The sequence below is a fragment of the Macrotis lagotis genome, chromosome 2 (genome assembly GCF_037893015.1).
Source record: "Macrotis lagotis isolate mMagLag1 chromosome 2, bilby.v1.9.chrom.fasta, whole genome shotgun sequence".
Classification (NCBI taxonomy): Eukaryota; Metazoa; Chordata; class Mammalia; order Peramelemorphia; family Peramelidae; genus Macrotis; species Macrotis lagotis.
The window spans coordinates 145,370,857-145,398,216 of record NC_133659.1 but is presented as its reverse complement, the minus strand read 5'-3'; the positions used below and the strand labels follow the sequence as shown (position 1 = coordinate 145,398,216).

Genomic DNA, 27,360 nt, shown 5'->3' with positions numbered 1-27,360 from the left:
TCTCTTCTACTTAGTTTTTTTTTCTTTTTCCCAAAATTTGACCTTTCATCTGAGCATAATTTGAGAATGTTTTCCTGCCATCAGAATAAGAAAGTAACTCTGGCTATTTGATATTTACTTACAATTTAATTTAATCCAAAGCCTATTGTAAATGGTTTCATTTATTATAGAACTGAAACATCAAGATAAAATTTGCTGGATTTGAGATCAATTGTGGCATTAATGGTGAGACTTGGTACTCTTTTTTTTTAATTGTTTTGATTTTATAGAAAAATGAAAGCTTAAGCATTATCCTTAAGAGGAATCCTTAATGAGGAGACAGCCCTCTTCTCACTCTTGCACTTTTTCCTTTTCTCTAGATTCCATAGCTTGTTAATTTAATTAGGACTGTAATGATTTTGTCTATTTTGTCTTCTACAGAACCACAAAATTTCTCCCATGCTCTCTTCTTTTCTTCTAATAGTAAATGTGTACTGGAATCTCTTATTTTAAAAAAAAAATCTTTGTGATCTAGAAAGAATACACTTGTGTCTATCACTCCAAAAACTTTTCAAAAACAGAACTAACAAACTGTTGGTCAAAAAGTATTTATTTTTTTCTCTCCATTTTTTTCCAGTTATATGCAAAGGTAGTTTTGAACATACATCGTTTTGCAAGCTTTTGAATTCTGCATTTTTCTGCCATCCACCCTTCCCTTTCCCCCCTCCCCATGACAATGAACAATCTGATATAGGTTATACATGTAATAATTGTGTTGATTTATTTCCATATTAGTCATATTGTGAAGGAAGAATTAGAACTATGGGGTAAAAACATGATAAAGAGAAAACAAAATAAAATTTAAAAAGTGAACATAGTATGCTTTGGTTTGCTTTCAGACTCTATGGTTTTTCCTCTGGATATGAATGTAGGTTTTCCATAAGAGATCTGTCAGGATTGTTCTCAATCACTGAACTCCTGAGAGGAGCTGAGTGCATATTTTATCATCTCACAATGTTTCTGTTAATGCATTTTTCTGAAGTCCAGTCATATATATATATATATATATATACATATATATATAGAGAGAGAGAGAGAGAGAGATATCTATTTATATCTATAGACTTGAACATTGGATCAGGAAGGGTGTTTAGAGATTTTCTTTTCCAACTCTTTCAGTTTATATATGAGATCATCTAGGCAATTAATTAAGGCAATTGTCCAAGTTTATATAGACAGTCAGGCAGTTTAAAATCTAATCAGAACTGTGATTTGAATCAAGATCCTAATGAACTTTCCACTCTCCTAGACTGAATCTCATTTTCTTTCTGTTATGTCCGTGTTGTCTCCTTGTCTTAAGTTATGAACTTTAAGTTAATTTTTGAGAATGATGGATGTGCTTCATTTCACAATAATAAATTAGACCCTCATGGCCTAGAAAGTTTTTTAATGCTCTCTGGATGTATATGTCTTTTCTTGAATCTACAATTCATACTACTCTTAATAAATTTGAGGTAATAATACCTTATTCTAATTTGTTATGAATGTTTTGGGATATAGTAAGTAAAGACATAAATATAAATTTTGTTTTATTTTCTAGCGGCTCTCATCAGAGGAAATCGCAAAAATTGTGCTCAATTTTCTGGCTCCCTGGACTGGCTAATCAGCAGATTGGAAAGACTGGAGGCATCCTCAGGTATATTTTCTGTGTATCTTTTATTCCTATATTTTCCTTCTTTCTGTCCTTTTAAACACAAAAAACAAATCTTTACATTCATATATAGTGTTTGTGTGTATTTAAGGAATTTTTATTTTGTTTGTAAGATCTGTGATTTTATTGGGATGAAATCATATCAGTTAAGGAGACTCCCTCTATCAATGTATATCAGCTATTTATAATTTTAAAGAGTTACCTGGAACATTGAGAAGTTAATGGTTTACCCAAGATCATATGATATGTATCAAAAGTTGACTTTAACCCAGATTTTCCTGAATTAGGAATGTTTGTTCGAATGGAATGAATGTCTAGCTTCTCTGTCTGGGGTTTTTGTATCCCTAGCAAAATGTAAATAACTCAACTTAGACAAGTAATTAGGGATAATAACTCCCCTTAGTGGTAGTATTATAACAGCTTGTTGCATGTTATCTTTATTTGTAGAGAAAAGGTATCTATGTATTAATTATCTAGTCAAGGAATTTTAATTAGTTGTAATATGTGATCTAATCATGAGGTGACATTCAAAACCTGAGCTTCTCACACCATTTTTCCTTGATTTTGTCTAGGAGAAGAAACGGGAATAATGTAGAAAATAGGAAAAATGTAAATCTGTTATCTATATATGACAGTTCTGAGCTCATTGAATATTTTACTCTTTCAAGTTACTTTCTAAAACATATTCAGATGTTTAGCATGTTGTTACTCCATACTTATATTTTTATATAGAGTAAAATTAGAAGAAAAGAGGGACAGCTAGGTGGTACAGTGGACAGAGCACTGGCCCTGGAGTCAGGAGAACCTGAGTTCAAATCCAGTCTCAGACACTTAATAATTTCCTAGCTGTGTGACCTTGGGCAAGTCACTTAAACCCATTACCTAAAAATAATTTTTTTTTTAAAAATTTAAAAAAAGATTAGAAGAAAAGTGGCTCTGACATTTCTGGATGTCAGTGGTTGTCACTAACCATCTCACTATCCTACAAGAGCTCCCCATCAACCATTACATCAGTTTCTCAGTTTCTGTAGCCTCACAATTTCTGTCTCCCCTGTCAACATCTCAGAAGTAAAAGAAACTACTGCTTTATCAGAGAAAGGAAGAGAGGTATGGAAGAAAGAGAGCCTACAAACACACTATAGACATAGCTTGTGAATTTTTTCCTTGTATCAAAAATGCTAGAGACTCATTGCAACCAAAAGTGAGCTAAAAGAGGTTCAATCTTTCAGGATTACAGTACCTCATTCTTTTTCCTCCCTCCCTCTCTCTTTCTTTCCTTCCTTCCTTCCATGTGTTTGCCTAGGAGGCAGCTAGATGGCTCAGTAGAGGGCACTGGGCCTAGAGTCAGAAAGACCTGCATTCAAATCAGAGTTGTGACCCCTGGGCTAGTCACTTACCCTCTGTTTGCCTTAATTCACTGTAGAAGGAATGGTAAAAACCATTTCAGTATCTTTGCCAAGAAAATCCCCATGGATAGTATGGTCCATGGGATCCTGAAGACTCAGACACAACTGAGCAACAACAAATTGTGTCAAGTATTCTGATAATCCAGAGATTCAAATGGGGGGGGGGGGAGGTCACAGCATACAAACAGCTATATACAAAAATATATACTAGATAATACAATTCATTGAGGGGGACTGGGAAGGACCTCTTGCAAAGATGTGTTTTGATGAGAATTAAAGAAAGCCAGGAAAGTCAGAAGAAGGGGGTTGAGAAGGGAGAAAATTCCAGGCATGGGGGACAGCCAGTGAGAACACATGGCCTCTGAAGATGGGGTGACTTTTGTGAGACTAACAAGGAGGACAGTTTTACATGGTCTTAGATACATGAAAGTGAGTAGGATGTAAGAAGGCTGGAAATATAGGAAGGAACCAAGTTATGAAGTTCTATTTGAATGTTTGAGTGGATGAATTCATATTTGATACTAGAGGTGATAGTGAGTCACTGTTCTGTTGTTTATTTAATGAAGAGAGACAAGATGGTGATAGTTTAGTGTGTGTATGTGTGTTGGTGGAGGCAGGCAGACTACCCAGGACAGAACCTTGGGGGTGTTCTCAGAATGAAGCAAAGAAGATTTGAGAAAAAATGCTTAAATAGATAGATGAACTGACCATGTCACAGAAATCTAAAAAAAAAAAAAAAGAGTATCATGGAGATGTTTAAGAACAGAGACTTTTTTAGTCTTTGTTTTCCCATTGTCAACCTGGCATATAATGAATGCTTATTGTATTGAATTGAGGCTTTAGATATAAACTATCACATTCATTGACAGATATTTCCATCTAAAGAATAGAAGCATGAAATCTCAGCCCCATATACATTCTGCCAGCTTCTAGAATGCATTTGAAAATAAGAGAATTTATTTATAAATAAAGTTTCAATTGAAAATTTTTGGAGGGCCACCTAGCACAGTAGATAGAACACCAGCCCTGGAGTCAGGAGTACCTGAGTTCAAATCCAGCCTCAGACACTTAATAATTACCTAGCTATATGGCCTTGGGCAAGTCACTTAACCCCATTGCCTAGCAAAAACTAACTAAAAAAATTTTTTTTTTGGAGAGTAGACAGGGTAGAGACACAAAATTAATTTTTATATTTCTTTAAGTTCTTGTTTTGGTATAAGTTAATTTAATGGAATTTACAGGGTATATTGAAAGCATGTTACAAATGGTCATTTTAATTTTCTTATATTAATAAGGAAGCACATAATAAGTTTGCTACAGGTAGCACTTAACATAATCACATCAGATTTATAATTTGTTATACATCTTTGCAGTTCAGCAAATGCCCTCAGTACTGGTAAAAACAATTCTAAAATGATGTTCACTCTGGACAGAAAATAACTTTGTCTACATTAAAAAAGACAAGATTTTAATATATGCTTATTTAATTCAGGTATATAGAATTGTACATGAACATAAAGAGGGATGAAAATATTTCAAGAGTAATAGAAAATCACTAGTTTAATAGTTTTCACTAGTTTAATAGTTTAAGTGTTCAAAAGTTTATGTAACTGTTGATTGATTTGGATTTATGTAACTAATACTTGGAACATAAAAAGCAGTGAAAGTTCACATTGTCTTTCACGTATTTGTAAATGTCAAATTACATCAATTTACCATGAACCTAATTTGACATATAATCAAAAATTAAAATGAAACAAAGCAAAAAAAAAAAACCCAACCCTTAGGAATAGCAGAATTTCTTTCTAAAAAATTGAAAATTACCTAGCACCCCAAGGTAATATGTAAAGAAACGTTTATGTTGCTTAGTGAGTTCTGTCCATTTCCTATAATAAACTGTTAAGTGGCATCAGTTGTATAGCATTCACTTTATTGTATGTGACTATTATGTAGATAAAGTTTTCATTCATTATTTTTGCTATATCATTAAAGTAACAGAGAGAAGTTAACCTCAGCTATATACTTATTCTCAAAACAAGTTGATAGAATTAGGCATCTGTCTTCAGAAAAGCCAGCAGAATTTTTCTATGTACTCTAGGTAGGTATTAATCTAAGTCTTTAATACCAATCTAAATAGCCATGCAATTAAAAAATCCTTGGAGATGTTGCATAAGGTAGAACATGGAGCAGTTTATACATGTATATTTCTGGATAATATAGGCAAGGTAAAGCAAATATAGGTCTTTTTTAATGGTTGCAATTATTTTATATACTTAGAGCTCTATAAAACTAGGGGCAATAAATAAAAGTAAAAGAGGCTAAACTGTTTTGCATATCTTTGTGGAAGAATGTAGAACATTTATACTTTTAAAGTTCCAGAAAGGTCACTGTATGGACTGAACAGCTTATATACAACATCTGTGCAATTTTACTTGGCTTAGTTTTTAATGCAAAAAACTCCTCTTGGACAAGAAGGCACAGTTATTCTTGTCCAAATCCTTCTGTCTCTTCTATTGCAAAAAGCAGTTTCTCCTTTAGTTGTTTGTAGCTTTTATAAGGTGGTAGATCCAAATGATTAAAACATGTATGACTTCTTTGTAACCAGATTTCTTTGCCATCTTTTTCTTTTTGGGGGGGGGAATAAAATGAAAATTTATTAAAAAGGTTATAAGACATAAGGAAGGGACAGAGAGAGAGAGAGAGAGAGAGAGAGAGAGAGAGAGAGAGAGAGAGAACAGCCAAGCATCCTTGACTGGGCCATGGTCAGGGAAGACTGAACCAGCCCTGAACTTGAGTTCAGTTCAGGTTTTTATGTCTTGCCTCTCATCCAGAGGGCAAAAGGTGAACTCCCTTTCCCTATACTTGACCTAGAATTAGAGAGTAAAACCCAAGGAGATAGAGTACAAATTTTACATTAAACAATGGTACTTTAAGAATGGGGAGGGTCCCTACCCAAGATTATAATTATTTCTGTTACAATTATAATTCTCTACTTCAAGTCAATTTACATCCCAAGAGTCAATTTACATGTCCACCCAAATTCTGTTCCATTCAAATTCTCTTCCTCCTTCCCTGCATCATTCCCACCTCAGTCATTTTAGGACCAGTCTTTTGGGCCTTTCAGAGTCCATTTGGAGATGAATGTATTACAGTGAGGGCTTCATTGAGGCAGGGTCCAGGAAATGATTGGCTGGCACAGCTGGTTGGCATGCTGTAGAGACTGGTCTTGGAGCTATATAGCTATAAACCAGAGCATCAGGTGGTTTGAGCACGAAAGAGAACCAAGAATGTTCCAGGCTGCCATTTGGTATAAGAGATTCAGAAAAAAAATCATAATTCAGTTGTCGCTCATGGAGCTAAGGACAGTGCCATGGAGCTCAATCCAATTTCCCAGTCTGTGTAGAGAGAATCCTTTTGTTGGCTGCCAAAATGTAGCCACTGGCTACTTGGGTTTGGTTATGCCTATGAGGAATCATTATTTAGACTCAGGAAAGCACAGGTGGAAATAAAACAAAAATTTATTAAAAAGGTTACAGGACATAAGGAAGGACGAGAGAGAGAGAGAGAGAGAGAGATAAAAGAACAGCCAAGCAGCCTTGGCTGGGCCATGGTCAGAGAAGTCTGAGCCAGCCTGCCATCTTTTTCAAAACAAAACTTCTGAGGACCATTAATCCCCATGAGCTCAGCAAAACCTCCTAAGGGTAGTCATGCAGTGACAAACTGCATTAGACACATTCTAACTTCATTGTCTGTCTCTTTCACAAACTGCAGAACCAAATGGTCTGTTTGCTATTTCTTGTGTCATGTTGATATACAGTATTTCTCTGCCAGTCTGCTAAATTGACTTCTTCCATACCATATGACATCACCTCCAATTCTTTTTCATCAAAGTACTGAAGCCATTGAAGGGGAACAACTTCATTAAAACCATCAAGGAAAGCTTTGGTCTGTCTTGTACTCCTCGAGAAAAACACCATTCTGCCATCAAACCAATATACTCTTGTTTGTTCTCCTCAGTCACCAGGATATTAGAACTTCCCAACTTCAGATCATGAGAAGTCATTTTCCCTAAAATCTCCATATCAACTGAAAAATACATTTCCAGGCCACATTCTTCAATGTTGTCTCTTATCCAGATGAGGGAATTATAGAATTCAGTATCAATAGATTCCAAATCTTTAATAGTAAGCTTCTTACTTAGCATACACTTATAGAATAGTAAAGAGAAACCAATATCAACAAACTTTCCATGAAAGAGTGCCATTGCAATAAAGCATCCAATGGAACAGAAGTATGGAAGATGGTCTGGGGTGATTGTTGATGCTGGATTAATTTGAAGACAATAATTGCTTTTCCAGCATACTCAAATAAATAATACATAGGACTCAGCACTTTGTGGGAAAGCCAAAAAACCCCAACACATTCTCTTACCAGGCCACCATAACCAAGTCCTTCTCTCCTGAATATTACATGCAATTTCCTCCTCAAATCATAGCATTTTAGAGCCATGATCTGTTGGAAAGAATCTTCAAACAATGTCTGATGAGACACATTTATTTTTACATGACTGGTATAAATAATGGAAGTGTGCAAGTTTCCACCTAAAGCTTTGTTCCTAAGCAATTTGAGGGCCTTTAGTTACAGAGGGTTTTCCAGTATGTGAATCCTTAAATGTTGTTGTCTTTGTGTTACAATCAACAGAATACTTAAGACCTTCTCTAGTATATCTGATTTCCCAGCCCTCAGGCAAAGACTTTCCGGCAACAAACCTTGAGTTCCTGGGTCTTCCCACTGTGCTTTTTTGTGTTATGATTTACAAAGTAAGCTCTGTTGTTTGAATCCACTCTTTTTTCCCAACCTGATGGCAAAGGACCAAGTGGGTCATTTTCTGTGGATAGCATTGAAGCCCAAATAGAGGTATCATTGGTTAAATTGCTGCATAGCTCTTGGAAGTTGGTTATGCTGACACTTCTATTGCTCGGAGTTTCTGATTGATTCCATAGTAGGCTGATACCAGGTTGTTGTTCTGGTGTTGTGGTCCACATAATAAACTATTCCACAATCATCCAACTCTTCTTTCCCAACCTGGTGGTAAAGGCTGCAGTCTCTCCCACTTTGTAGTTCTTGTGTTATGGTCAACATAATAGGTCATATCATGAGGATCTTTTCTCTGTTCCCACTCTGGTGGCAAAGATTCTGTATAAGAATTTCCAGGCTGTTGCCTTTTAGGTTCTTCAGGTACAGTAGAAGACTGTCTTGGTTTGGCAGCTTCAATAGTAAAACTATTTTTTAAATTGGAGGCAGAATTTACAGTATTTAAAGCTTCATGTACCTTTCTGCACTGGTTGAGGCAAGTATGCACTCTTTTCAGAGCACTCAGAAATTTCTTGAGTTACAGGATCTATAGTAGTAGTAGTAGTAGTAGTAGTAGTAGTAGTAGTAGTAGTAGTACAATTAGTAGATATGGGAGTTTTTTCAGATCCTATTACAGTTTGAAGAGCAGGTGAATTATCAGTTGTTGCAGATGAAAATGATTCTCCATTAACAGTGTTATTGGTAGACCAAAATGAAAGTGGTTTTGAAGCTGGTGTCTTTTTAGGTCTGATTGCAACATGAGAAGGAGATGAAGGTATACTGTCTCCATTAAGTACATGTATGCAGAATGAATACTGAATTTGTAGCTGTATGGTTATCTACTCCTTTAGCAACTTCAGTGGCAGATCTAGTTGCAATCCTTGCTGAAGCTTCTCTGTTTTCACACATGGCATCACCATTCTGCTATACCTCCATGGCTGCTGCTGAAGGGCAGTTGTTAGTGTTTCCTAGTATTCCGTTTTAGCCAGAATTTCTGGGGTGCAGCTAAAGTGGTCCTCAGGGGAGAAATCATATCCCCATGGTCACACAGTAGGTACTGCAGGTAGAATTCAAACTCAGGTCTTTCCTGATGCCAAACCCAGCACGCTGCTTCTCCAGGCTGGCAGCCAGTCCGCCTCCCTCAGCTGCCCCCTCCTCGCCCTTCAGTTACCGGAGGCGGGTCTCCTCACCCCTCCAAGCCGAGGATTGTCATCTCCCAAGGGCAGCCGCGGACCCCACGGACCCCACGGACCCCACGGACTGGGGAGACCGCAGACTCCTCCCCCACCCCAGCCCCCAACCCCCAACCGCACCGGTTCTTTTGAAACCAAAATGCTTTCTAGGCATTACAGGACTGACTTAAAGGAAAAATGTCATTCTGACACTGTAACATTACAAAAAAAGATTGCCTATTACATTTCCATTTTTATTCATGTTTTATCCACAGTCAACTATGAGATTAAATAAAATATTAATTTGAGGCTCTATAGAGCTGTATAAATATTAAGTAAATACATATGTAGATAGCATAACTAGTTAAGTACTTTGAGAAGTAGATAGTATTTGCATGTACATAATTGAAAATTACCCCAACTTGAAGATTACCTAACTAATCATTTGAATATTGTTTTAGGGGTTAACATTTTTTCCTTCCACTTTTCCTTCCACCCCAGTGCCAGTCTGTGTATTTTAGTTTAGCCACCTAAATGTTTCGCATTGCAATACAGTGTCTTTATTTCATGGCAATAAATTTAAATCAGTTTGCTTCAAATATTTTACAATCAAGTTTTTTTTTTTTTTCAGAAGTCGGCTGGGAATAGTTTCCTTGCTAATCTATAGACATAAATGGATATTTTTTATTTAAAACTATAGTTCTCAGGGCGGCTAGGTGGCGCAGTGGATACAGCACTGGCCCTGGAGTCAGGAGTACTGGAGTTCAAATCCGGCCTCAGACACTTAATAATTACATAGCTGTGTGGCCTTGGGCAAGCCACTTAACCCCATTTGCCTTGAAAAAAAAAAACGGAAAAAAGCAAAACAAAACTATAGTTCTCTTTAATGCTGTATTCTGTTAGTTTAATAGAATTGCCCTTCAATTATAAAATGTATGACTAGAACAGTACTAATAACCATACTGTCAGCCGAAAAGATTTGATGACTCTGTTTAGGATGGAGATCAAGAATAAAATAAAATGTCATTAATATAGATCATATGATTTAGAAATGAAAATTTCATTAAAGATGTATTATCAAATCTTTAGTATATTCACAGAACTCCATATCCAAAACCAATTAAAAGACTTCTGTATCATACAACACATGAATTGTTTAGTCATTATGTGTAACAGGATGTGTAGTCAGATGATATCAGCACTGACTCTGAAGTTGGGAGGGAAGTAACCCTTTCATTATGAATATCTGAAAGCAAGCCCATTTCAGGGTTCCTGTGGGCTTGATTGCAATGCCTTAATAGCACAATCACATTTACCTTCCAGTTAATTAAGTGTTCTGGTATAAAGTACAAATTAGCTGATACTCCATAAGTGGTACAATACTCATATGCTCCTGTTTGTGGATGACTTTATTCTGATTGTGTCAGAACTTAGACTTCCTTAGTCTCCTTAATGAGATTCACAATAACTCATACACAAGATTACTGCATCAAAATCCATTAAAATTGTTTTTGAAAAATGACTTTTATCCTGATCTAATATGGGGTTGAATTGAACTAATCTATCCATAAACATATTTTAGATATTCTAGTTGGACAATGAACTGGTTCCAGAAGAGAATTAATTAGAAACTAGACTGGATTGCTTATGGAGAATTAGTCAATAATTGTTACCTGAAATAAAACCTTAAGAATTAGAAAGACCTGAGTCCAAGTTTTGCTGCCAATACATGCTAGTTATATTAACTATCCACAAATCACCTCTCAACATCTCAGACAATTTGTAAGACTATATATCTTTGAATTGAATTGTTTACCTACATTAGCAGATTGGTCTTCTAAACTACACAAAAGAAAGCATAGGCTCGAAATTTAAAGCTATATTTTGGGCATGCTAAATTACTATGAGTTATGGAATAATAAGATCTCTAAATAATCAAATTATATGCAACTCAAAGGATAATGGAGAAATATATGGTAAGTAGAATGAAGTATATTATCAATGTTGACAAATGTGGAAGAAAGGACAAAAAACCTCATTAAATATTTGATCAGAAATAGCGGAGGACCAGTAACATAGTAAGTATGAAAAATAACAAATGAAAAAAATTGATTGATATACTCTGGCATAGTTAAACTGACTATAAGAAGCCCTCTGGGATATTTTGTAGCTCTCTCAGTCTAGGCACTTATCATTTTTGGGACCACTGAATAAATTCCTAATTAGGTTTTTCCTTTCTCAAATCATAGCTATTAAAGTATTGCTAATATAATGATGCTGATGATGATGATAAACAATAACTAATGTTTATATAAGACTTTAAACTTGACAAATAATGTTAGTCTATGCTATTTAATGCTAAGTAGTCCTAAAACAAAGATCTGTCCAAATTTCTTTTTCTGCTAAAAAGCCTCATGAGTTTTCCTTATTTGTCTCTACTATCAGGGAATTCTCTCAACCTCTTTGAGAAGCATATCCATCAGCTGAGGTTCAATGAGTAGAGTTAGGAAGCCAGGTTGAAAGCAAAGAGATTTATAAGTAGACCAAGACATACTCTTCTTGTCAATACTGAATCCAACTTTCTAGAGTATGGATTTTACTTTATAACATCTCAGGGCTGCTTAGAGTACAATCAGAAAATACTTATAGAGAACTTCTCTTTCATTTTGGAAAAAAGATTATTCTTGTTCCAGAGCTTATCTATACTTATTTAAACTTTTAAATTTTATGTTGTTATTCATCTAGTCTCTTTAGAAGCCTTTATTAAAATAAAGTAATTATTAATTCAAAAGTTGTTTATTAATGTATTTTGTTTGTTCAAAGGCACCTCAGTAGGAAGTTATAGTCAGTTAAACACAGAGAAATGAAGGAAATTCTCTTTACAAATCTCTGGTCTATCTGGCTTGCTACAAAAATTTACCCCCTTTTCATACTCTTCTTCTAATTTTAACTGCATTGATATTGTTTAAGCTAAAGTTTTAAATTTTATGCTATCAAATTATCTATTTTACCTCACAATCATTCCCTTCTCTTTTTCAGTCATGAAGTCTTCCTATATTCAAGAGAATTGAAAGACAATTTTTTCATACTTCACTGATTAGCTTATAATATCAATCTTTATGCCCAAATCATGACCCCATTTTGAACTCATCTTAGTATATAATGAGATGCTGGTTTATAGCTAATTTCTACCAGACTGCTTTTGCAGTTTCTCAACAGTTTTTATCAAAGAGGGAGTTCTAGGCCCAAATGCTGGGATCTTTGGATTTATTAAAAACCAGGTTACAGTGTTCATTTGCTTCTTAATTTTGTGTACCTGATCTGTTTTGGGATCAGCTTCTTTATTCCTTGTCTAGTACAAAATTATTTTAATGCTTGAAGCTTTGTAGTAGAGTTTGATGTCTGATACTGTTAGGTTACCTTTTTTCTCTTTTCTATTTTTTCCAGTGATTCCCTTGATTTTCATTTGTTCTTCTAGGTAGATTTTACTATTTTTTTCTACCTTTATAAAGTAATTTTTTGTAGTTTGATTAGTATTAGAATGAATGAATAAATTAATTTAGGTAGCAATGTAATTTTATTACATTTATTTGACTTATCCATGAACAATGAACATTTCTCCAATTATTTATCACTGTATTTGTATGAAGAGTGTTTTTTGAGTTCATATAGTTCCTGTGAGTGTTCTGGCAAGTAGACTCTCAAGATTTTAGACTCACTGTAGTTATTTTAAATGGATTTCTCTTTCTATCTCTTCTGGGTTTTATTAGCAACATACAGAAATACTGAAGATTTGTGAGTAATATTTAGTTTTACTGAAGTTTTTTATTTTTCTTTAGTTTTTAGTTGATTCTGTGGTGTTCTCTTAGTAAATAATCATATCATCTTAAAAATAGTTTTCTCATTATCTATACAATTTCTTTTTTTCCCCTTATTGCTATAAGCAAGCATCTCTTGTACAGTATTGAATAATATTGGTGATAATGGATATCCTTGCTTCAACCTTGACTTTATTGGAAAGATAATTTCCATTACAGATAATGTTAACTCTTTTTTAGATCAATATTACTTATTCTTTTAAGAAAAGCACCATTTCTTTCTATACTTTCTAGTGTGTTTTTATTTTATTTCCAGCAAAACTTTTAGTTTTTTCTGAGTGGGTGTTTTTTAAAACAGAAATCAGTGTTGCATGTTGTCAAGAGTCTTTTCTACATTTGCCAAAATAATATAATTTTTTGTTGATTTTTTCTTTTGATTTGATGAATTTTGCTTATAATTTTCATGTATTGTACCATCCCTATGTTTTTGATATCAAGCCATCTGTTCATAATTTGTGATTTTTGTGATATGTTATTATGTCTTGTTAATATGTCATTTAAATTTTTGCACTGACATACATTAAAGCACATCCATAGTTTTTTTTTTATATATTTTTTCCTGTTTTTGACTCTTGGTTAGTTTTCTTTCTTTAGTTTTTTTTTTTTTTTTTTTTTTGCTAGGCAATGGGGTTAAGTGGCTTGCCCAAGGCCACACAGCTAGGTAATTATTAAATGTCTGAGACCGGATTTGAACTCAGGTACTCCTGACTCCAGGGCCAGTGCTTTATCCACTGCACCACCTAGCCGCCCTCTTGGTTAGTTTTCAAGGCCAATTTTGTGTATAGAAGAAATTTAGTAGAACTTCACCTGTTTTTTGCAAACAGTTTGTGTAGTACAGAATTAATTGATTTTTAAATATTTGATAGAATTCACTTGTAAATCCATCTGGTTCCTTTTTTTCTTAGGGAGTTCATTTTTATGGATCATTTAATTTATTTTTCTAAGGTAGTATTCCATTTCCTATTAAGTTAATTTTTACAATTTATTTTCTTGGAAATATTCATCTATTTCATTTAGGCATCTTGAATTGCATTGAATTGACCTAACTTGTCCAAGCAAGTTCTGATTGGCAAAAAGCCCCTCAGGCTTTTTGTGTTACTCAAAAAATATTCAAGGATTATTTTCTTTATAGCCCCATCCTATCCCTTATTTACAAATTCTATTTCTTCTTCAGTAATCTGGGTAATTTATATTTTTGTAAATATTGATCCATTTCACTTAAGCTATTAGATTTATTGACATATAATTGGGCAGAATAATTAATAATAATTGCCTTGATTTTATAATGTTCATTGGTTGCACATTCACCAATGATTTATCTATTTTTCCCCAAAACCCGTTCCTACTTTTATTTATTAGATGTTTTCTTCTAAACTTTCAACTTTATTACTATGATTTTTATTTTGGTATTTAGTTGTAGAGATTTTAATTTTTTGTTTTTCCTGTTTTTTTAATTGCATGAACAATTTGTTGCTCTTTTCTCTCTCTTATGGATATAACCATTTAGAGAGGTTAATTCCCCCCCCCCCAAGTACTGTTTTGGCTGAATTTCACAAATTTTGAAATATCTAATTGTTATTGTTATCTATAATAAAATTATTTTATTTAGTTTTCAATTAATTTTAATTTATACTTCAAAGATCGTTTATCGTATGTGATTTTATTGCATTATATATAGTCAGAAAAATATGTTTCATATTTCTGCTATTCTGCATTTTTGTTTTGTGCCCTTATACTTGGTCAGTTTTTGTGAAGGTTCCATTCATAGCTGAGAAATAGATAAACTCCTTTCTATTAACATTCATTATTGTCTGGAGGGCTATCATATCTAAGTTTTATAAAATTTCATTTCTATCCTTAACTTCTTTCTTTTTTATTTTAACGTATGATAACTCTGAGAAAGTTAAATTGTAACCCCCCCCACATATTATATAATTTTATTCTCCATTTTTTCTGGCATCTCATTTAACTTTCTTTTTAAAATTTACATGCAATCCTATTTGTGGCATATTTAGTCAATATTGTTATTAATCATTCTCTGATATTTCGGGGGGGGCAAAAATGTATTTTTTCTTTTTTATTTCTTAGGTTAGTCTTTTTTTTGATTTTGCTTTGTCTGAGATCATGATTCCTGCTTCTTTTTTTTTTTAAATTGCTACTAAAGTATAAGAGATTTCTACTCTAACCTCTTATTTTAGCTCTATGCACATGTTTCTTGTATTGTTGAATTTTGGCTTCTAATCCATTCTAATCCATTTGGTTGAGTTCATGCCATTCACATTCACAATTATGATTGCTTATTATATATTCTTCTTTCATTCTATTCTTTTATATGGAACTTCTCATTTTAACCTTTTCACCTCTCAAGAGTCCGTTTTATCTCTGACCACTGCCCTGCCCAATCTCGCCTCACTTTTATCATTTCTCTCCCCTTCTAGTAAACCCTTTCTCTCCTTCTTCCTCCTACTTTAAAAAATGTCTGTCTTGAACTCTTCCAAAAAATTATTGTTAATCTTGTGTCTAATCTGAAATTTTTTCTTTGAGGTTTGATTATAGATTTTTTTGAAATCATTCTTGTCTGCATATGTGACTAGAACCTCCTTTCACCACAGTAGCTTTTCGTATTTTCTATTTTTATGCATTTTTCAATCCTACTTCTTGACTTTGGACTTATTTTATTGTTGGACTTTGTTCACTTCTGGTGAGGGCCAGGATGTCTGATCTGAGCATTTACCTTTTTTATGTCCTTTTGCTTCTTTCACAGTTCCCTCTGGGGACCCACAAGTTTTTAATGCTTCCACAGTGGTGTGATATGTGGGAGAGGTCTATTCACAACCTGACTGGTCGGAGCTTTTAAGACATCTGACTCCTTATGTGTAGTTGAGTTTCAGTAGATAGTTACTGGACTCAGTTACTGAGAGGTTCTGTAGAGTCAGAATACTGGGAATTCTGATTCCACTTTGGTCTTGGGCTTCTGCCCTATTTATTCCATCATGGATTTAGTTGCTGGGCTAAAGATTAGAACTGAATCAGTGCTCAGCTTTTGGTCTCAGAGCCTCACAGCTAAGTTTCTGAAATTTGTTTCTTGCTCATTATACAATTAAGTCTCCACTTATCCATTGCTTCTCTGACTCTGGAACTGTTACTAGAGCCTGTATAAGGTGTGAAGAGATGCCAGACTGCCTCATCTCTTCAAGTGTATCTTGAGGGCTCTGGCTGTCTCAGTGCTTCCGTGCCTCCTGCCCTGGTGCTGTGTTTCAGTTCTCTTTTATTCCTTGGTGCTAGAATGCCCCCTTCCCCCCACTTCATTGTTTTTGTTTTGTTTTGTTTTCTCCTTTACTGTTTTATTCTTAAATGTTCTTAGCATGACTTTGGTTACTTAGGTCTCTCACCAAACTTTGTTGAAACATTTTTTCCTCCCAGTGAATCTGTTTTATGAGGCTATAATCTCATTCCCAAGACATCTTATAATCATGTTCTTTGTATTTACTCTCTAAATATTGGTCAAGGATAGAACTTGATACTGGGATCAGGAAGGATTTGAGTTCAAATGTGACCTTAACCTCTTAACCTTCTTTATTTACCTCCGTTGTTCCCTCAGCTTTAAAATAGTGATAATAATAGCACCAACCTCAAAGAGTTGTTATGAAGATCACTATTTGTAAATGACACTTTGCATAGTGTTTGGCACTTAGCAGGAGCCTTTTAAATGCTTATTTTTTTCACTTCCTTGAGATACAGATTGAATCAGGATAGCCAACCTATGGCTTAGAACAAAGAATTTTTTTTTAATATTTTTCAGATAAAGCTTTATAGTATTTAATAATATAAAAACTGTTCTTAGCTCAGGGGAAGCACACAAAGACAAGGAGGGTTGAATTTGACCTCAGTTCACGGACTCCTATACTATAATCTCTCTAAGTGCTTACTTTAGAATTAATTTATATTCACATAGTTTTTTGTCCTTAGATTTTTTATGAAATAAATTATATATAAATATATAGTATAGCTATATAATTTATATGTAGAATATATGTAGTATATAAAGATATGTAGTAAGTCATTCAGTTGTGCTGACTCTGGATTATGCTGTGGAAATAGCATGCCAGTACCGTTCTTGGGGTTTTCTTGACAAAGATTCTGGATTGACTTGTCATTTACTTCTGTAAATTAAGGAAATTAGAGGTTAAGTGATTTGACCAGGTTCGCACAGTTAGTGTCTGAGACCTGATTTGAACTCGGTTTTTCCTGCCATTAAGCCAGCCCTCTATCTATCTAGTCAACTAACTGCCTTCCTAGGGTAGTAATGAAATTAAATAGAATAGTATAAGGAAGTATATAGTATGTAATATATATTTATATATATATATATATAAAACACATACAAATAACACGTATTTTATATATACATATATATCTGAATTATCTATTATTATTGTCATTCATTAGTTTTCTTTTTAAATTCCACATCAAGGCTCATTTCTCAGTAACTACTGTTGGGTTATTATGATATAATAGAGCACTCAATAGAACATTTAAAATTATTACAAGACCCATTTCTGAATGAGAGCAGATATCTTTTGAAAAACATTCTATTAGAGTCAAAGTCCTTGGTGAGACTGAATCAATCTTGACAAACTGTGAAAGAAGTGAGTTTGCTTGTAGGAGGAGACAATATAAAATTAAAATAATTTACTAAAACATTTGCTTAATTTTCTCAGTCTACTGAATCTTTCTTGGGTACAATATTTTCCTTTGGTTATCTTGTTTCTAAGAATAGATAATGAAAAGAATAGATGAAGTTCTTGTTTTCTTTTTTACTTCTTTTTCTTTTGTTTTGTCTTTAGGGATTCTAGAGGTTTTACACTGTGTATTGGTGGAAAGTCCAGAAGCTCTGAATATTATTAAAGAAGGACATATTAAATCCATTATCTCACTTTTAGACAAACATGGACGAAATCACAAGGTGAGGGAGATATATTTTATTGGCATAAAATGAAATAAATAGTAGCAAAATAGGAGAATCTCAAATCTTTTTTGGGGGGGGCATATTGCTGGAATTACTTCACTGATGTTAGTGGCATGTCAAGTAGTACTAAAATACTTTGTAGTCTGTTATAACAAAGGAAGATGATATATTTCCTAACTTCCAGAAGTTAAGAATGAGGCATTGAAAAAAAGTAAACTTAAATATGCCCCAAACTTTTCTATTTTGAGGAATTATTTTCCCATTTACTTTCAGTATTCTTATTAGTATTTTGGGGAGTAATGAATGTGGTAGAGTTAAATAAGAGGTGAATTTTTATAAATATTACATTCTTGGAAACTCTTAAAGTTATGGATCTTAAGGAATTATAAGGATTATTGCTACTTCCTAATGTGAATGATAAAGATAAAATTTGAATAATAAAGGGTAAGTAAGTAAAATGAGAAGAAAACTGTTTTCTCTTTTAGGTTTTGGATGTCTTGTGTTCTCTCTGTGTTTGCCATGGAGTTGCTGTCCGCTCTAATCAGCATTTAATTTGTGACAACCTCCTACCAGGAAGAGATCTACTGCTACAGACTCGTCTTGTGAATCACGTGAGCAGGTATTTTTTAAAAAAATGAAATGTAATGATAATAGACTTTTTAAAGTCTCTTTTAAAGTATGTTATAAACTTTTTGATTGAGCAACTTAAAAATATTATTTTACATGAATACCATTCATATTCACCTTTCTTTTACTAAAATACTGAAATGATTCATGATCCTTTTTTAATTCTAGAGTTCCTTCCAGTGATACAAATTGCAAACCATTCATGCCTACCTGCCCTATATAACTCTTTATTCTTATTTACATTGTAATTCCTATTAATTTAATTGAATTTCCTTCTCCTGTTACATGTAAAAGCAAATCCAAATTCTCTCCCTCCTATCCCACTCCCCTTCATTGAGAAAGCAAGTCACTTGGTATAGGTTAAAAACATGTAGTCATGAAAAATATTACTACACATATATAACTCTTACCCATAACTTCCAAACAATTTCAAGGGAGTCTACACAGATGTTCTGTCTTTTTTTTTTAACTTTCTCCTTCATGATAAAATTACCACTGAAGCACTCAATATTCATCTGTTATCCCTCTTCTTGAGACATAATTAGCCCTTCTTTTCTTTGTGTCATAAAATTCCTTGATGTTCTCCTTTACTCCCAATGTTTGAAGTGTCTCATTGATTGTATTTAGTAGCCTGCACATAACCTGTACCTCTCCATTGTTTCCTCTGTAATACTCATTTTAATTCTCCAGAGGCAGTTATATTTCATGCCTACCCTTGATGCAGTGGGCAAATTGAGAAAAGGGTATATTATACCAGCTTAAAATTGATTCGGAAATTTTATACCTTTATCATTCCATGGAGCAAATCCAAATAAAATGGATCATCTGAATAGCTAAATTTTGAAGTTTAATTGAATAATCTGTTAAGGGAAAGTGAAGACATGACAACTTTCTATGTTCACAGAAGTAAAAGTTAATATACCAACCTCAGTAATGAAGCATTTATTAAGTGCCTACCATGTGTCAGACAATATACTAAGTCTGGTAGATAAGAATGAAAAAAACAAACACAGCCTTCTCCCTAAAGAGCTTGCATATTGTAGTGTTCATTTTTGTGAGGGAATGAAATATGGCATCATACATTGACTAAAGAGAATTAATTCCTCAATTAGATCATGGAAAGAGAAAAAAATAGTTTTTTTATTATATTTCCCTTCAACTATAGCATATATTAAAGACATATTTACTTAAGTATATATTTCATCCAGGAGCAATGGAAAAAATTGCAATTTGATATTTTACTCCTATTCAACCAAAAATCAAAGAATAATTGTTTTGATTTGTATTACTTTCTCTCTCTTTTTTAAAGAGTGGATAATTCTTTGTGGATTTTTTATTCTATCTCCTACTATATCACTTAATTATAGTATGAAAAATAGCCAGAGATGTTCTAGAATCAGTTGTTAAATTTTGTGTAAACATTAAAATATCAGAAATTAGAAGACACTGAAAATCAAAGATTTATTTATTGTTCCATTGATTGGCTAAACTTATAGAAATGATAGAGAAAATATTAGTAATGCAGATGGAACTTAAACTTATCTTGCATACATTTTTCCCTCAGAGAACTCTTAAATATTGGCATTACTAGTATACTATGATAGAAGATATCATAGGAAGGTAATTAATTGGTTTAAAAAAATTCCAGCAGCATTGGAATCATAATTTAATCAGAACTGTAAGCATAATTTACCTAGATAGCAAACATTATGTTTATTGAATTATGTGCAGGGTCAAGACTGAATATTTTTTATACTAAATGAGACTATGTTTAAATGATATGATTTTCATTTCTTCTCAAAAAAAATCACTAATATAAACTGAAAATGATGATGATGATGATGATGATGTATCTTTGGATTTTTTCCAACTGGAATTTTTTTTCTCTTAAAAGCATGAGGCCCAATATTTTCCTTGGCATCAGTGAAGGGTCAGCTCAATATAGGAAATGGTATTATGAACTCATGGTAGACCACACAGAACCTTTTGTGACAGCTGAAGCAACTCACCTCCGAGTAGGTTGGGCTTCAACAGAAGGCTATTCGCCCTACCCTGGGGGTGGTGAAGAATGGGGCGGAAATGGTGTTGGAGATGATTTGTTCTCCTATGGATTTGATGGACTTCATTTATGGTCAGGTAAATATATCATTTGCTTTTACAAAGTTCCAAAGAAGACTTTCTTGCCCTTATGATTAATTTCTGCCACTTAATGAGACCAAGATATTCTGCCTATGGATATGTATAGTGGTTAAAGATCTAATTTTGTTTTAAGGAATGTATGTGACAAAATCAGTTGGGATGGAAGTGGAAAGAAAGATATTTAAATTGAAGCATATATTTAAAATGTTATATTGGTAAATGAATAATATGTGTGTATTTTAAAGGATTCCAATTTGTTTTAATTTGAAGCTTTAACATTTTTCTCCCTTCAATGGTATGCTTAAATTTAAAGGGTACAGAAACAAAATTAATAAGAAATTGTGAATTTAATAAGATGAACAGCCTACTATTTATTAGGATCTAATAACTTGATATTTAAACATGTATTAAACCTTATTTTGTATCAAAGATTTTTAAAAGTCTAGCAGTTTTCTTCCCAGTCCTTGATATAGTATTTAATTTTCTGTTTTTTTTAAATAAAATTCCAGTAAGTTTGCCATGTGGACATTTAAAAATTATCTGATTTTGAAAAAATATATTAGGCTAGCTTCTGTTTTTCTACTGATTTTTTTTTCAATTACATGCAAAGGTAGTTTTTCACCATTTATTCATTTGCAAATTTATGACTTCCACATTTTTTTTACCATCTTGTCTTCTCTCTCTCCCTTCCTCATGGCAGTGAATAGTTTAGTAAAGGTTATACATGTACAATTATGTTTAACATATTTATATATTGTCATTTTGTGAAACAGAAATTAGAACTAAAGAGAAAGAAAAAAATGAGAAAGAAAGGAAAAAAAAGAAGTTTGTTTTTAAAAAAAGCAACAAAAAAACCAAAAAATGTGTCTGAGGTCCAATTTGAACTCAGGTCCTCCTGACTCCAGGACTGGTGCTCTATCCACTGCACCACTTAGCTGCTCCAGAAGTTTGTTTTTTTTTTTTTTTAAGTGAACATACTGTGCTTTGCCCTTCACCCAGACTCTAGAATTTTTTCTCTGGATGTGGATGACATTGTACATAGCAGGTCTTTCAGGCTTGTCCTTGACCTCTGAACTGCTGAGAGGAACTGCATCTATCATAACTGATTGTCTTACAATGTTGTTAATGTATAGTGTTCTCCTGGTTTTGCTCACTTCATTCAACTCACTTCATGCAAGTCTTTCCATTCTTTTCTATAATCATGTTTCTTACAGAACAATAGAACTCCATAACATTCATATATCATAAATTGTTCAGCTATTTATGGGCATCCCTCAATTTCCAATTCTTTGACACCACAAAAATTTTTGAACATGTGAGACTTTTCTTGTTTCTTATGATTTCTTTAGGATTTAACCTAGTATTGGTATTGCTGAATTAAAGGGTATGGAGAGTTTTATTGTTCTTTGAGTATAGTTTCAGATTGCTCTCCAAAATGGCTGGATCAGTTCACAACTCCACCAACAATGCATTAATGTCCCAGTTTTCCCACATTCTCTCAAATATTGATCATTTTCCTTTTTTGTTATTTTAGTCTAATAGATGTGAGATGGTACCTCTTAGTTACTTTAAATTGCATTTCTCTTTTCAATAATGATTTGGAGCATTTTTCATATGACTATATAGATAGATAGATAGATAGATAGATAGATAGATAGATAGCTTTAATTTCCTCATCTGAAAACTAGGCTAGCATATTTTCTTTTTTTGCAAGGCAATGGGGTTAAGTGATTTGCCCAAGGTCACACAGCTAGGCAATTATTAAATGTCTGAGGCTGGATTTGAACTCGGGTCCTTCTGACTCCAGGGCCAGTGCTCCATTCACTGTGCCCCCCCATAGACTAGCATTTTTTTTAATTTTTTTTTTTTTGCAAGGCAATGGGGTTAAGTGGCTTGCCCAAGGCCACACAGCTAAGTAATTATTAAGTGTCTGAGACTGGATTTGAACCCAGGTACTCCTGACTCCAGGGCCAGTGCTTTATCCACTGTGCCACCTAGTCGCCCCCCCCCCCCCCATAGACTAGCATTTTAAAAAATTATTTTATTGATTGGGGCAGCTAGGTGGTGTAGTAGATAGAGCACTGGCCCTGGAATCAGGAGGCCTTGATTAAGTTCAAATGTGACCTCAGACACTTGATAATTACCTAGCTGTGTGAGCTTGGGCAAATCACTTGAGCCCATTGCTTTGCAAAAACAAACAAAAACAAAAAAAAACAAAAACATTATTTTATTGAAGGCATTCACCTTCATTTTTTTTTTTTTTAGTTTCTTCAAGGCAATGGGGTTAAGTGGCTTGCCCAAGGCCACACAGCTAGGCTATTATTAAGTGTCTGAGACAGGATTTGAACTCAGATACTCCTGACTCCAGGGCCAGTGCTCTATCCATTGTGCTACCTAGCCACCCCACCTTCATTTTCATATAGATATATATATATATATATATATATATATATATATATATATATATATATGTATGTATGTATGTATGTATGTATTAACCAAGGAAGCTATCCCTTGTAACAAAGATTAAAAAAAGAAAGACCACAGGAGGCTAGATGGCACAGTGGATAGAACACTGGCCCTGGAGTCAGGAGTACTTAACCGCATTGCCTTGCAAAAAAATAAAATTAAAAACAAAAAAATAAAAAAGGGTAATCAATTAAAATTAACAGATGGTATTAACTTAGAGAATTCACACCATGTACTGTTCCTGTATTTTCTCCTACCTCTTCAAGAAGGGCAGCAAGATTCTTTTTTTCATTTCTTCTTAAACCAAGCTTGATTATTTTAATTACACAGCATTCAGTCATGTGGTGAATTGTGTTGTTATTGTTATTTCGATTTTCTATTGTTATTTGTTATATAATGTTTTCCTGTTTCTGCTTTCTTCTCTGCATAGAATTTCCATGTTTCTCTGGTTTCTTCATGGTCATATCTTCTTATGAAACAGTTACATGCCTATACTCTTGTAGTCAAAGTCAATCCTCTTATTTTTTTATTTAAAAAAATATTTTTTTAATGCAAAGACATAATATGGATGTATCTTTTATGCCATAGATCATTCTTTTTTCTTTTTTTTAAAGCAATAGTATATAAACATGAAAGAATTGGTTTCATTAGTCTTTTCTTGATAAATTTTCAAGCTGACTTGTAAATTGTTTACAATTTTGAGGGTTTTTTTTTTAATTCCTCTTGTTAAAGTCTGTCTTCTTTGATGGTTTGTAATCTTCAGATTGCGGATTTTATTTTGGGTTGCATCTTCAACTTGTTAGCTTTGTGAAATACACTATTCTATTCTGTCCTACAATTTCTCGTGAATGCAGAATAATCTTATATTGTTCAAATGGCCTTTTCTTCATATAAGAAAACAAGGTTGTTCTGTCTTAGAGACAGAAAGACTTGGATTCAAATTCTGCTCTGATATATGCTGACCTTGGGCAAATCATTTAACTTCTTAATGCCCTCAAACAGCTCTCTGAGACTTTAAATCATAAAGCAGGTTGCAAATCTGTCTTGGGAGAGTATATTCCCTCTCTAGAAGGTCTCTTTTGATGAAATCATAAGTCTCTTCCTGTAATGATAATGATGAGAAGGAAAAGGAAGAAAATGAAAATGAGAGAAATGGTATTGATGACAATTGTCACAATATTTCTTGAATCTGAAGTGAGTTTTGTCCTCCCCCATTTCCTCTTAGAATCTCTTTTATTCTCAATCAATTTTGTTTGTTTTCAGAAGTTCTTTTTTTCTTAACTGACCAAGAGGCATGTCATTCACTCTGCCTACTTTTCCTTTTCCCCCTTCCTCTCAGGGGTGGGATTTCTTAGGCCTGAGCTAATAATGCCTTTAGGGCATAGGACTTGGAAATGGCCACATGTTAGTCTAAGAAAGCAAAAAGCTGTTCACCCAACCCCACCTTTTCCCCAAACCAGGAAGAAGGCATAGGGGTCCCCTATTTTAAACCATGGAGCTAAAACAAGTTTTTTGGGGGATCTTACCCTCCTGCAGGGAAGCATGCATTCCAACTGGGATATTGGTTTGAGCTTCTATGTCCTAAAAAGTAAGATTTTTTCATCTCCCTCCCCAGTAACCATTCTGAAAGGGGTGGGGGCCACACAAAGTGAGAGAAAGCAATTTCAAAGAGAAAGAGAACAAATTGAGTCAAAAAGATAAGAATTTTGCCCTCCAAGAGCGAGGGAGACTATGAACCAAGCCATTCAGACCTATAAAGACCTCCGGAGCTTACTGTGCAAAGTTTGCCAGCCTCCCTAGCAGAGCAAGGACACTGATTGGAATTTCAGCCAGGGGCACAGAACCTTCCCCCCACTTTCTGGGAGCAAATGGAGGACAAAGTAAGAAGGTTTTGGCTAAGTCCAATCTGATCTGATCTGGGAAAAATAGCCTAGTTCTCTCACCGCATAGATGTCCATACAGATCCAGAGAGATTGGTTGGGAATTTCCACTGAAGAATTCACTGACCTGACCCAGGAACTCAGGTGTTTTGCTAATGCCAATATGGCTAGCTTTAAGTCTAATTCTTTCCAGTGAGATAGCCTACACCTTTGGGTGGGTGGGGGAGTATCTATAGTACCTAATAAATTTAATCCATGTTTTAATTCTAACAGTTGTTTCCTAGATTTCTAGATAAAGAACACACTAATTGGGCCTGACTGGAAGAATGACTTGAACCAATGTGTACCCTAGGATGTACACCTCTGTTGGCTCTGAAAACAAACACAACTTAACCTTCTCTCTCCTTAACCCCAGGGGCAAGGGAAGGAACAAACAGGAAGGATGGCTAGAAAAGGTCTAATTTAATTTTCCTACTTTTCTAGAAATCTTGGGTCTGTGAAAGCTTGCTTCTCATTTCTCCAAGCTTGAACAGGTTCCAGGGTTAAAGTGGAAATGTCTCCTGGCTGGCTCTCCATAAATATTGCTAATTATTAAAGATTTAGAGAATGAAGACAGAAGATTTAAAGCCACTGAAATGGCGAACGAATTTGCAGCTTTCTGGAATGTTAAAACTGCTCAGGATTTTATTATGTTAAAACATTGTTACAAAGTACATTGGCCAAAATTAGAGAGAGAGAGAGAGAGAGAGAGAGAGAGAGAGAGATAAAAGAACAGCCAAGCAGTGTTGGCTGGGCCATGGTCAGAGAAGACTGTGGCCCTGAGCCAGGATCCAACCCAGGATTTTTATATCTTGTCTCTCATTCAGAGGGCAAAAAAATGAACTCCCTTTCCCCATACTGGACCCGGAATTAGGTAGATGATAAAGCCTAAGGAGATCAGGAAACAAGTTTTACATTCAAGTATGGGGAGGGTCTCTAAGACCCAAGCAGCTTTTAAGATTACAATTGTTTCAGTTACAATCATAATTCTCTACTTCAAGTCAATTTATATCTCAAGAGTCAATTTACATCTCCACCCAAATTCTTTTTGTTACATTCAATTCTCTTCATCTTTCTCCTGAGTCAAGTAAGGCCAGGTGAAATCTGACTAAGGGAGAGACAAACAAAGAGAAAAGGGCAGGCAGCCATGGGGCTTAGTTTAACCAAGCCACATGGTGAGCCCCCCCCCCCCCCCCATGGTGTAGCACATGGGTTAAGGAAGAGCAAAAGAAAGCCCCACTCTTTTGGATTTTAGCCCAGAAGAAGCAAAGAGAGAACTTGAAGGGGCAGTGCTTCCTTTTATATACCCCTCTGTGATAGGTTGGACAGAGGGTGGTGCCTGGGGAGTGGTCTTACAACTTGGACCAGGGATCTTCCAATGGCAAGCTATGTACTGGTCCCTTCTTGTCCCAAGATGCCTGACCCCCAAGTTCAACATGTCATTTTCTGTTGCCAGTATCTAAGGTTATACCAAGGTTAATATGAAGGGGAAAAGGGGGAACAAGATAGAAAACAACAGTGTCAAGGGGCAACAGAATACAGTTAACAATTAAGATCAGTTTACATCTCAGGGGCAAACAGCCTTCCACAATTAACAAGATTTTAATATCATTAAAGCTACATTCATAATTCTCTCCATCATTTCCCTACATCAAAGTCAGGGTTTACCTTCTACAGGAGACATTTCCTGATCCTACCCATTTGCTAGTGTTCACTTACAAATATACATGTCTTTACTTATATTCATTTTTGTTGTTTCCTCCAATAAAATATAAACACCTTGAGGAAAGGAACTATTTTGATAGCGTTTCATTAGATGCTAGTTGGTTTGTGGGTTGGTTGGATTAATGAAACAAAAGTATGCATTTGTCTAGATCAGTTACATATCACAGGAACTCAAGGAGAAGAAAGCATCTCTATAGAAAGATATTAGCTATATGATGAAATAGGAGGGAAAAATTTTTCTTTCACTTTCATGATGCTTTACCTCCAAGGCCGGATATCTATAGTTATTTCTATCTATAGTTAGACTTAGCCTTGTGCTCATCACTTAATAAATCCTTGAAAGACAAGTTGAACTTGAGATAGCTATGAGATATATCCAGTTGAAAATGTTCAATAGTAGTTGATGATATGGCTCAGGAATAAGGCCATGTCTTGATATTTAAAACTTGAAGTCATCTGCATAGACAAGATAAATAATCCATGTAAAGTAACTAAGAAAGAGGGTATAGAAA

At 34.3% G+C, this 27,360-nt stretch overlaps 1 protein-coding gene and 1 pseudogene across 13 annotated transcripts in view; one reads left to right on the top strand and one right to left on the bottom strand.

The window, feature by feature from the left end:
- RYR2 (ryanodine receptor 2) overlaps positions 1 to 27,360 on the top strand; it is a 766,826-nt gene that overhangs the window by 387,479 nt on the left and 351,987 nt on the right. For all 13 annotated transcript variants that reach the window (XM_074222945.1, XM_074222939.1, XM_074222937.1 and 10 more), the window contains 4 exons: positions 1,580 to 1,675; positions 17,848 to 17,966; positions 18,455 to 18,588; positions 20,491 to 20,732. In XM_074222945.1, coding sequence (XP_074079046.1) covers positions 1,580 to 1,675; positions 17,848 to 17,966; positions 18,455 to 18,588; positions 20,491 to 20,732 — 591 coding nt within the window. The remainder of the gene's footprint in view (positions 1 to 1,579; positions 1,676 to 17,847; positions 17,967 to 18,454; positions 18,589 to 20,490; positions 20,733 to 27,360) is intronic.
- Positions 2,218 to 8,886, bottom strand: LOC141510852 (NEDD4-like E3 ubiquitin-protein ligase WWP1 pseudogene; annotated as a pseudogene).